Genomic DNA, 12,201 nt, shown 5'->3' with positions numbered 1-12,201 from the left:
ATTTCATGATATTTGGCTTTTTAATATAGCTTTTTTTTCCCAAGTGTTCTTCCAGGACAGCCCTTGAGAGATGGAGTCCCTCCCATCGGCCCAAGAAACACATTGCCACAGTTCAAAAGGCGGTCCCTGGTGAGTCATTCGTGTTTCCTCCGGAGGAACATGTTGCCAGGAACCTGGAGGGGACTCCTTTCTCAGGGGCTGCCTGAAGAACCTGTAAGCCATAAGGGACTAGGTCTTGTTTGTGACTACAGTGGGGTCCATACCCTTTTTATCACCGCTTGGGTACCGTCCAGCTGAACCGGAGCAGACCATTGCCCTCCTCCCTCCAGTGCCGAGGTGGCCAGGGGCAGAATGGCGCCGGTTCCCCCCAGGAGCAGTGAGTGGAACCTTCCAGTGAGTGGAACCATCTTAACTCCTTGTTACAGTGGGGCTGGAGACGGCTAGTGTCATTTCCGGCGGAACCACATCACTGCGTGCCAAGACTTCTGGTTCCGGGTCTCTAGGGCACAGGGAGGAGAGGGAGAGCCAGTGCTGTGCCTACACAGTCCTGACCAGCGACACAGGACTAGCGGCGGGATCCGGAGCGGCAGAGGGGGACCATGGAGGCTATTCCCCAGCACACTCTGGCGGAGACAGGCACCAGCCAATCCCAGGTAGGCTGCTGGGCATGCTATTACTCTGGTGGTCTAGGGAGTTGTGGTGTTTGTAAGGCTGGGCTCTGTAGTGCCCCACGGTGGTGGTTAACTCGGTTAAGGATGTATGCAGTTAGTGGTGATTCTAAGGAGGGACATGGAGCTGATGCTAAGAATGTTTTCTTATTTTCAGGCTAAGGAGCTCCCAAAGGAAGACAAGGCAGGCTGCAAAAAGTGCCCTAATTGTGGGAATAGGTTATCCTCTGGCTCTAACAAAGCCCTATGCAAGCAATGCATTGCAAGCTTGCTTAAATCTGAGGCACTCTCTCCTTTGGCTAAATTTTTGGGCTCCTTTTAAAGAAGAAATGGCATCAACTTTTAAGTCCCTCCGGGAGTTAATCACGGATGTAGGCACAGCTGCCTCCACTAATAGAACTGCAATTTCCTCCTCACCATGCTTTACAACACCCAGCTCAGGGGAGCCCCGTATGGTCAGGGAGCCTAGCCCTACGTTGATTAGCCCTGATTCCTCTGATGCAGATTCAGATCAGGATGAGGATCAAGCGGCATCTAAAGTCTCAAAATATAAGCTGTCTCTTGAGGAAGTAGATGAGCTATTGTGTGCCGTCTATGATACACTGGAAATTTAGGAGGAAGAAACTCAATTGTCCAGACATAAGATGTATGAGGCTCTGGGGAAAAAGAAAGCAAAGGTTATTCCAATACATAAAGCGCTTTCTGACCTTATCCTTAAGGAGTGGTCTGAACCAGATAAAAAGGTGTTCTTTCCTAATTCCCTTAAGAGAAGGTTTTCCTTTAAGAGCCCAGAGGCGGTCTGGAATAAAAATCCTAAACTAGACGCATTTCTATCCAAAGTCTCAAAGCAGGCTGATCTGGCCTTTGAGGATATGGGCCATTTAAAAGATCCAATGGACAGGAGAACAGACAGTCTTAAAAAGGGCCTGGGATGCCTCTGTGGCAGGCTTGAAACCAGCTCTAGCCACTTGTGTAGCAAGGAACCTGGAGTTCTGGTTGTCACAACTGCAGGAACACTTAAAAGCAGGCACTCCTAGGGGGAGCTTTTGAAAACCTTCCCTATGCTTTTCAAGGCATCTAGTTTCATCTGACGCATCCACGGATTACGTAAAGTTTACGGCCAGGTCTGCAGCATTTTCAGTGGCAGCAAGGAGGTCAGTATGGATGAAAACTTGGGGGCGGGGAGACATGGCGTCTAAAACCCGCCTGTGCAGCGTCCCTTTTACAGGAGACTTAGTCTTCGGCCTGAGTTAGATTTCGCCTTAGAAAGGACAGCGGATAAAAAAAAAGTTTCCCACAAAAAACATTTTTCAAAGAGATTTTTCGTCCCTCTAAGGAACTCGCTAAATCGGAGAAGGGCTCCATCCCCAAAAAACACTGGTCGGGAAAGGTGGTATACTTTTTAACTGCCCCAATCAGGAACCCAAACCCCAGTGACATCAGGGTTCCTGTGGGAGGAAGATTGAGCAAATTTCTTCCACAGTGGGAAAAGACAACCTCGAACGAGGTTTATCTTAAATATAATAAAAAGGGGTCACGCGCTGGAATTTCACAGCAGTCCTCCCTCAAAGTTTTTGGTGACAAAACTCCCAAGTCACTCGGAAAAGGCCAGGGCCTTACCTTTACTGATAGGGGAGATGGTGGATCAAGAGGTATTGACACCAATCCCTATTCAGGAACAAGGGGACGGTTTTTACTTGCACATTTTTGTGGTAAAAAAGCCGCCAGGGAAGTTCAGACTAATTATGAACCTCCGACCACTGAACCACTCCATCCGCTACAAGAGATTTCGGATGGAGTCCATTTATTCCATAAAAAATCTCCTCCAGAAAGATTTATGGCTACCCTGGATCTAAGGGATGCTTATTTGCATATCCCAATAAGGAAGAAATGCCAAAAATTCATTCGGATGGCAGTGCAGATAGACACGAAAGTTTACCACTTTCAGTGCAGAGCGCTCCCCTTTGGACTGTCGTCCTCCCCGAGGATCTTTACCAAGGTTCTCGGAGAGGCACTAGTTCCATTAAGACTCCAGTCAGTCTCGATTATTCCCTATCTAGACGACCTGCTTCTAACAGCACACTCGGAGAGTCGTCTTTCTCAGGATTTGGAGTTGACACAACTCGGCCGATTAGGGTGGATTATCAGTCAGGATAAATCCAAGACGACCCCAACACAAGAGATCCTGTATTTAGGTTACAGGATCAAGTCTGTAGATCAGAGTATAGTCCTGCCAGAAGAAAAGATTTTTTGAGTCTGTGGCAGAGAATGTCTTTTCTTCAATGCAGCCCCAAATGTACAGTGAGGGAGGTAATGTCAGTACTAGGTCTTATGACAGCAGCCATTCCAGCCGTACAATGGGCCAGGTTCCAAAGAGACCTTCAGAGGTTTCTGTTGGAACAATTAAAGGGCAGAGATTTGGAGGAGGTGGTATCGATCCCCTCAAAAATAAAACGCTCCCTCTGGTGGTGCAAAGACAGGGAGAACCTAAACAAAGGGGTCCCTTGGGTCCTGCCTATCACATCAACACTGACCACGGATGCAAGCAGCTGGGGAGCCCACCCCGGCTCGAGCTGGGTCCAGGGCAGGTGGACCCTGGAAGAGAAATGTTTCTCCTCCTATTGGAAAGAGCTAAACGCAATCCTAAGAGCTATTTTAGCTTATCCGACCACAATATAGGGTCACCATCTAAAAGTCCGCTCAGACAACATGACGGCTGTAGCTTATATAAACAAACAAGGAGGTACCAGAAGTCCTCGTTTGATGTCGCTGTCCAGACGCATATTCCAGTGGGCAGAATCCAATCTGGAATCCATTTCTGCTGTACACCTGAAAGGGGAGCGGAACAGCACGGCAGATTTCTTGAGTCGACAAAGTTTCGAACCAAGAATGGTCTTTGCACCCTGAGGTATTCAATCTCATAACTCACTGGGGAAAACCAGTAGTGGACCTTTTTGCAAGCAAGGAGAATGCAAAGGTTCCCAGTTTTTGCTCGCTAAGCCCAGGAGATCAGCCCCTGGCTGTAGATGCCTTGCAGACTCAGTGGACCTGCAATCTGGCGTATGCATTTCCCCCTCTTCACCTCATTCCAAGGGTCCTAGCAAAATTCCTCAGAGGAAACCGGTTTAATCCTAGTAGCACCGTTTTGGCCCAGGAGACCATGGTTCATAACCCTGCTACAATTGACAGACTATCCTCCTCTAAGGCTTCCCTGCAGACAGGACCTCCTGTCGCAGTGACCTCTATCATCTGCAGGTGACCATGCTGAAGCTTTCAGCATGGCTACCGAGGAGGAAATTTTAAGGAGTAAGGGCCTGACAGATGAGGTAATTGCGACCTTACTACAGAGTCGTAAACCAGTCACGAGAGCCATTTACATGAAAGTCTGGAGGAAATTTAATAGCTGGCTGACAAGCCGTAAGGAGAAAAACATGAATACGGCTAATATTCTCCAGTTTCTCCAGGAGGGGATAAACAAGGGGTTAACTTTAAGTACTATTAAGGTACAGATAGCTGCCTTAAGTGTGTACCTAGATGAATGCTTACAGGAGAATCCTTTTGTCGCTAGATTCTGTAAGGCAGTTGCTAGACGTAACCCGGACAGTCCACAGAGTTCCATCCTGGGATTTAGCAGTTGTGCTAAAAGCTTTCTTGGGGTCACCCTTTGAGCCCATCTCTTAAGCCTCCCTAAGGCTTATTACATTTAAGACAGTACTCCTGGTGGCAATCGCCTCAGCCCTTAGGGTCAGTGAAATCCAAGCCCTTTCCATCAGGGAACCGTTTTTACAGATCCTAGAGGACAGAGTCATTCTAAGGACAGACCCTGGGTTCTTAACAAAGCTAACTTCTAGCTTCCATAGGTCACAAGATATTGTCCTCCCCTCATTTTGTCAGAATGCAGCAAATGAGAAAGAATGGTTTCATCTATTAGATGTAAGGAGGTGTATTATAGAATACCTAAAGGTAACGAATCCATTCAGAATCTGACTCCTTTTGTCCTTTTTTCTGGGCAGCGTAGGGGGCTAAAAGCTTCAAAAGTAACCATAGCTAGATGGATTAATGCTAGCTATAGCAGAAGGGTAAAAAGCCTTCAACAGGGATCCTCCTGAGGGTGTTAAAGCTCACTCCACAAGAACATTATCTGCATCCTGGGCAGAAAGAGCTGGTGCCACCCCGGAGCAGGTATGTAAAGCAGCCACATGGTCAAGCTTTTCCATTTTTACAAGTCATTATCAACTAGCCCTTATGTCTACTCAGGATCAGGCCTTTGGGAGGCAAGTCCTCCAGGCTGTGCCCCCCCCCCCTAATCTGGTAAGTACTTGGGGATCCTCTCAAGGGCTGCCCTGGAAGGACACTTGGGAAAACTGGAGTTGGTACTTACCGGTAACTCCTTTTTCTTTTACTCTTTTCTGAAAGTTTTCTGATGTTTGAATAAAGTTTTCCCCACACAAACCCTTGCATTCTGCAAAATGTAGTTCAAAGCTGTGTTGGCCGCCCCTACACAGGAGGATGCCGGTCATAAAGCACTACATCTCCCAGAGTGCAGTGAGCCCCCCCGTGTTCTGCATTAAGCAGGGATTGGCTGGGAGAGAATTTGGTGTCTGTGCTGTAGCTGGTGTGCGGAGCCAGACTTTTTTTTTTTTTTTTTTTTTTAACAGAGAAGTTTTTTATTTGACAAACTAGACAGTACAAACACAACACATAGCTTACAAAGAATCTGACAGTAGGTATTCAAAAGCACAGCATCAAATTACATGCATATTGGGCTTCCCAGTCTAACAAGATGAAAAGGAGACCACAATCTTCATCTTCGAACACGGGATTTCACACTATTAAGCTAAGTGCAATCTTTAGTATCGGTCATGCCAAGACTATAAAGAGATGGGAGCAAATGGGTCCGCCAGCCCTACAGGCGGCAAGAGGGGGGCGGACAGGAGAAGGAACCCCCCCCCCCCCCTCCGGGCCCACCTGAGCAGGACACTGTCCTGAAATCAAAGGGAGGGGACCACAACCCCCTGTCCCCCTCCCTAGCAGGGGAAGCTTTATTAGACGGATACACCTGAAATAACCCCGAGGGCGGGATCAGCCACACGCGTCCACCCAGTTGGACCATACTTTATCATATTTCTGCAGACAATTTCTGCTCTCGTAGGTGATGCGATATAAAGGTAGCACATTATTTGTCTTTTTTCCATGCTTCCCTGGAAGGGGGCTCTTTCTGCTTCCATTTAATGAGTGTTTCCCTTTGGGTATAAAATGAATAGGTTAGGCACAACTTAACTTACCGATCCCCTTCTATATCTTCTAAATGGCTCAGGAGCATAATTTGAGGTTCTAATGGTACCGACACTCCAGACCATCCCCAGTGTGTCCACCACAGACCCCCAGAACGGATGCAGTTTGGGACAGGACCAGACCATATGAAAGAAGGTTCTAATTCGCATGTAGTGCAATTAGGGCTACTTCCAGGGTATATTTTCGCCAACTGTTGAGGCGTATAATAAGCTGTATGTAGAAATTGTAACTGTATATATCTGTCTTTAGCAGTAATCATGGACGGTATATAAGTAGTTACACTCCTCCCGTTCCTCATCTCAGAGAGGGGATATCTTCCTTCCATTTGGCCATGGATCTAGGACACTTGACATCGTCCGCCACCGTTGAGTAGAGGTATAGGGAGGATAGGGGCTTCTCCAGTGTCCCAGAGATCAGGAGGCGATCTATTAAATCAGGTTCAAGCGTTACCTGAGCAGGGGATTGAGCCTTAAGGGCATGTTGAAGCTGCCAGTATCTGAAAAGAAAGGATCTCGGTAAGCTGTGGATTAGTTGCAGCTCTTGGAATGTGAGTATAGTACCCCTGGGCATAACATGCTTTAGCGTGACTATGCCCTTCTTGGCCCAGCTTGCTGGGTCTGGGACAGTAGAGAGGCGAGGGAGCCTGGGATTGCCCCAAAGTGGGGTGTGCGGGGAAACGCTAGATTTGTCCAGAAGGGCTGCCCTGGAGGAACACCAAACCTGAATAGTGGTCTTCATAGGACCTGTCAACGCAGTGCTAGCCTTCGGCCCTCTGTACGGTAGATTGGACAGTGCAGCAGAAGATCCCAGGAGGGAGGCCTCCAAGGTGACAGCAGGATTCTGCATAGGTTGCGAGAACCACCACCTTATTGTCACCAGGACAGCTGCCCAATAGTACACTAGGAAATTGCGCATCGCCAACCCACCCCCAGACAGAGGAAGGTATAGTATATTAAGTGCTACTCTTGGGGTTTTTCCTGCCCATAGGAACAAAATCGCTATTCTATCCAGACGCAAAAAGGATCTGGGGATTGGAGTCAGGGTTTGCCTAAAGAAGTTTTGGTAGATGAATCATTTTTAGGTTGCCCCTACCTACTGGGGTCAAGGGGAGAGACCTCCAGGTGGAGCATTTCTGTTGAAGCTGGGACAGCAAGGGGTAAACCTTTTTTATCGAGGTAGCCAGTTATTTCATGTCTTATTCTGACTCCTAAGTAAGTGAACTCATCCACCCATTTCAATGGGGTTACCGTAACTATCCGAGGCATCGAATGGCACAGGGGACAGAGGACTGATTTACTCCAATTTATGCAGATGCCCAAGAAGCGTCCAAATTCATCAGAGCCAGGGCTGCTCAAAGAATCGAAAGCATCGGCCAAATAAAGGAGCGAATCATCTGCATATAAAGAGATCTTCTCTACCAAGGTACCCACTTGAATTCTGTCACTGACTCGTCCGCCCTGAGGAGAGTGGCGAGAGGTTCTAGTGCCAATGCGAATAAAGCTGGGGAGAGTGGGCACCCCTGTCTCGTCCCTCTCCCCAGTGCAAACGCCCCCGAGAGGACCCCGTTGGTACGGACCCTCGCCCTAGGCCGGGGCATACAGCATCCGGACTCGGGCCAGAAATCTAGGCCCGAATCCGAACCTGTGGAGGACCGCCCAGAGGTAGCCCCACTCCACTGAGTCGAATGCCTTCTCGGCGTCAAGTGAGGCCCCCACCCCGGGGGCCCCCAGACGAGGCCATCGCAATATGCGTATGCAGTCTACGAATATTTATGTCCATTCCCCTCCCTGACATGAAGCTTGTCTGATCCGGGTGTATCAGTGCCGTAATGACCATGTTTAACCTGTTGGCGAGGATTTTGGATAGAATTTTTGTGTCAACATTAAGGAGAGAAATAGGGCGGTATGAAGAGCACAGGGCTGGGTCCTTACCTGGCTTGGGAATGACCACTATCACTGCCTCGTGCATTGAGTCAGGGAGTTGGTTCCCTTCCATGGACTCGGGTAATAGTGTAATCGAGGATCCAGTTTCTCTGCATATGTTTTGTAAAATTCCTCCGGGAAACCATCTGGTCCCGGTGTCTTGCCTGCCTCATTTTTAGTGCCTTTTGGATTTCCTCAATCCCAATGGGAGCATCAAGTTTATCAGCATAAGATGGGGTGAGGGTTGGGACATCAATGTCCTCAAGATAGGCCACCAGTTCCCCAGGGTCATAGTCCGCCTGAGAGCTATATAAATTTTGATAGGAGGCAAATTCACGGTTAATCTCCTCTGGAGTGGAGAAAGCTGGGCCGTCAATGGTTTGAATCTGTCCTATTGTCATACCTGCGGATTGCTCCTTGGAGAGCCAGGCCATCAGGTGGCCAGTCCTCTCCCCCTGTTCAAATATCCTCTGAGTTTGGAGGAGCCTCTTCTGCGTTAAAGCTGTCTGCACCAGAAGCGTCTCCCTCAACAGGGATTGCAATCTAGCATAGGATTGGGTGTCCGGTCCTCTGACATATAACGCTTCCTGTCTTACTGCCGCAGCTTCAAGGTTGGTAAGCTCCTTCCTACGGACTTCTGCTATGATGGTCTGGTACTGTCCCCTAGAATACGCCTTGAAGGCATACCAAACTGAGGAAGCCGAGGCCGTGCCAGCGTTCACCCCGCCAATATGTTTCCATCTTCTCGCCATATTACGGTTCCACCCCCTCATCCGATACCCAATATCTAGACAGTCATCAGAGCCTGTCCGCTGGGGAAATCGAAAGGTCAAAGTCTAAGAAGAGGGGCGTGGTCCGAAATACCTCGGGGAAAGGATCGTAATGTCTCGCACCCTAGGGTGGACTGATTCCCCCCCCCCGCATAGACTAGGTCAATATGGGAGAATGTTCTGTAAGATGCAGAGTGGCAAGTGTAGGCCCTGATATGGGGATGCTTCCGCGGAGCCAGACTTTAACGCCTCCGAACCACTGAGAACAGACAAGATATACTTCCTCTGGAGGGGGGAGCTGGGATAGAAATTGTGAGATCCTGTATATTGTAATTGGTATACCAGCAGCTATGGCTGCACCCTAGGTGGCAATGCACCCTAGGCAGCTGTCTAGTTTGTTTAGTGGTAGTGCCGGCCCTGTGCTCACGAGTGAGTTCAATGAGGACACACTTTAGATTTGTGAGAAAATTCTGTAGCCTATATGAAAATATTCTGTGTGCCTCTAGTAACAGAATGATCTCTCTGGTGCAATGTTAGATTTTTTACATGTCTGAGCTTAGATTGCATTCTCATGTTGATTTATTGTTTTCTTTTTACTTAGTGGCCAGTTGATATTTCCACTGTTCTTTATCTCATGGTATAGGCATTCAATAATTTTCAGAAAATATATATATATATATATACATTTTTTTTTTCGTGAATTGATTTTAATTACGTTTTGTCACTATGTCTAACATTCTGTATTTTTATTTATTTTTAATTCAGGAATTGTCTCTTAAATGATTGAATGCAATAATTCATGCAAATAGGTCAAGAGACACTAATATCACAAGCCATAAACGTTGGCGAAATGACCCTGCAGTGTTTGCAGTGGGGCAGGCAGTTAAATATTTGGTAAAGTCTAGGGGAGATGCATTTCCTTACCCTACTGTTGCATTGTCCTCTTCTTCTCTATGGTGCTCCAGGTTGTGGGCAGTCTCTCCATGTGCAATGCATCTGCATTGTATGTGGAGGAAGCAGGCCGGAGCACCTTGAGGAGGCTTTGCAGGGGCCCGTTCACACAGCTCGAAAGAGCCAGCTTTAATGAAGGATAAGGTAAGTATTACAACCTATTCCTCTACCCTTTTACCAGAGCATTTAACCCTTGCGGTGCAAGGATTTTTTTTTTTTCCCCTTGTGCCTGAAGTTGGACTTTAAACTCACCAATGATCCTTTCGTGAAGGCTGGGGCATATGGTGGTTCTCTGGAGTCTAAACCTCTATACCACTGTTCCCTAAAATGGGCACATGATGCCACGGTAATGCCTTTCTCCTGAGCCCCACTTTCTGTCCTAAATCTTCTGCATCATTTAACCCAGAAGATTGCCAACCCTTTTGTGGTGAAGGAGAGTTACCGCAAGGTTCTTTGTATTTCAAGTGACTATTGCTCCCGTGGAGATGTTTGATTTCTTTTTAAGTAAAAAATGCATATGTATAGATGTATATCTTAACTGTTACCCTAAATCAGTATTAATTATCCTTTTTTTTTTTTTTTCTTAAAAAATATTCACTTTGTTTTCCCATAAAACCTTCAGGCGGTTGTGTGTATAATGCCAAGAATATATATATATACATCTACACCTATCTAACTGATCTGTTTTGTGTTTTCAGGTTCTGCTCCAGCAGATATCCCAGCAGATTGACCAGACTGAGATGGATTTGAATATTGCCATCAAGCATGTAGAGGGTGACAGAATATGATCTGCAATAAGGGGAACTTTTTTATTGCCCATCATTCAGGAGTTCCCTTGAGCTCCATTCACCTGTGTGATTTCTGTTTATATATAATCTAATAAACTATTTATTAAATGCACCCCACAGTTACAGCCTCCTGTGTGATCTGTGCTGTCCTAAAGGATACTGATGCTAAAGAGAAGACCATGTACAGTGCAAAAGTATTAACCCCCTTGGCATTGTTTTTGTTGCCTCACAACCTGGAATTAACATGGATTGTTTGAGGATTTGCATCATTTGATTTACAGAACATGACCACAACTTTGAAGATTTTTTTTTTTTTTTTTTAATCTTCAAAGTTGTCATGTTCTGTAAATCAAATGATGCAAATCCTCAAACAATCCATGTGTTCTGATCATCACACATAATTCTATAATTCAGATAAAAAAAAAAATTGAACTAAAGGCTGTAATGTAACAAAATGGGTAAAAAGACAAGGGGGTGAATACTTTTGGAAAGCACTGTACATGTACTACCATGGTGGCATTGTGATGTCACTTGATGGCATTGCCTTAGAAGCCACCAGGCTGGCATTTGAATAGATTACTATGGGCAAACTTTTGTAGAAATGGAATTTGCTGCAAAGCCTCATAATCTACCCTGACTAAATACACAATGATGGTCATTTCTAAACCTTTTTGTAGGAAGCGAGAGGGCATGTCCCTAGGAGGCACCATGGCCTAGCACTCTTTAAGCTGTGAAGCAAATAACTACCTAAATCAATTTAATGTGGTTATTAAACCCAAAAGCAAAATTTTATTACATTGCAGCTTGCCACTTAGATGTGATGGCTGCATTTGTTTTTCTTTTTTTAGGCTTTCTTCTTTTATTTAGTGGTCCATTTCCTCTTGCATTTTTGTAGCAGCTACAGGGATGAGATGCACTATTTACTACTGACAGCTTTTATTTAACCACTTCAATACCGGGCACTTAAACACCTTCCTGCCCAGACCAATTTTGAGCTTTCAGCGCTGTCGCACTTTGAATGACAATTGCGCGGTCATGCTACACTGTACCCAAATGAAATTTTTATCATTTTTTTTCCCACAAATAGAGCTTTCTTTTGGTGGTATTTGATCACCTCTACGGTTTTTATTTTTTGCGCTACAAATAAAAAAATACCCAAAATTTTGAAAAAAAAAGTTTTTTTTTTTTGTTTCAGTTTCAAAACTTTGTAAACAAGTACGTTTTCTCCTTCACTGATGGGCACTGATGGGGCTACACTGATGGGCACTGATAAGGCGGCACTGATGGGCACCAATGAAGTGGCACTGATGAGGTGGCATTGATGGACACTGATGGTTGACACGGATGGGCGGCACAGATGGGCATGGGTGGGCACTCATAGGCGGCACAGGTGGGCACTCATAGGCGGCACAGGTTTTATACTGTACTAATGGATGCCAATCAGTGATGCCCATTGTGGGCACTGATTGGCATCCATTATGGGCACTGATTGGCATCCATTGTGCTGACCATGGGCATCCCTGGTGGTCTAGGGAGGATTACCTTTTCCCTGGTGGTGTCCCTGGTGGTCCAGTGTGGGCATCCTCGGGGGCTGTGCTGATGATCGATCAGCACAGACCCCCCCCTGTCAGAGGAGCAGCCGATCGGCTCTCCTCTACTCGCGTCTGACAGACGCGAGTGAGGAAAAGCCGATCACCGGCTCTTCCCATTTACACTGTGATCAGCCGTGATTGGACACGGCTGATCACGTGGTAAAGAGTCTCCGTCGGAGACTCTTTACCGAGATCGTAGTTGCCGGGTGTCAGAC

At 46.6% G+C, this 12,201-nt stretch overlaps 1 protein-coding gene across 1 annotated transcript in view; it reads left to right on the top strand.

Moving 5' to 3' along the window:
• Positions 1-10,513, top strand: part of LOC143929771 (uncharacterized) — a 49,944-nt gene extending 39,431 nt beyond the window's left edge. Inside the window, exon 14 of the mRNA XM_077453748.1 lies at positions 10,305-10,513. Coding sequence (XP_077309874.1) covers positions 10,305-10,394 — 90 coding nt within the window. The 3' untranslated portion in view covers positions 10,395-10,513. The remainder of the gene's footprint in view (positions 1-10,304) is intronic.
• The last annotated feature ends 1,688 nt before the right edge of the window (positions 10,514-12,201 follow it).

The sequence above is a fragment of the Lithobates pipiens genome, unplaced genomic scaffold, assembly GCF_037356315.1.
Source record: "Lithobates pipiens isolate NorthernLeopardFrog02 unplaced genomic scaffold, aLitPip1_a1.2 Scaffold_25, whole genome shotgun sequence".
NCBI lineage: Eukaryota > Metazoa > Chordata > Amphibia > Anura > Ranidae > Lithobates > Lithobates pipiens.
This window is presented reverse-complemented; position numbering and strand designations above follow the sequence as displayed.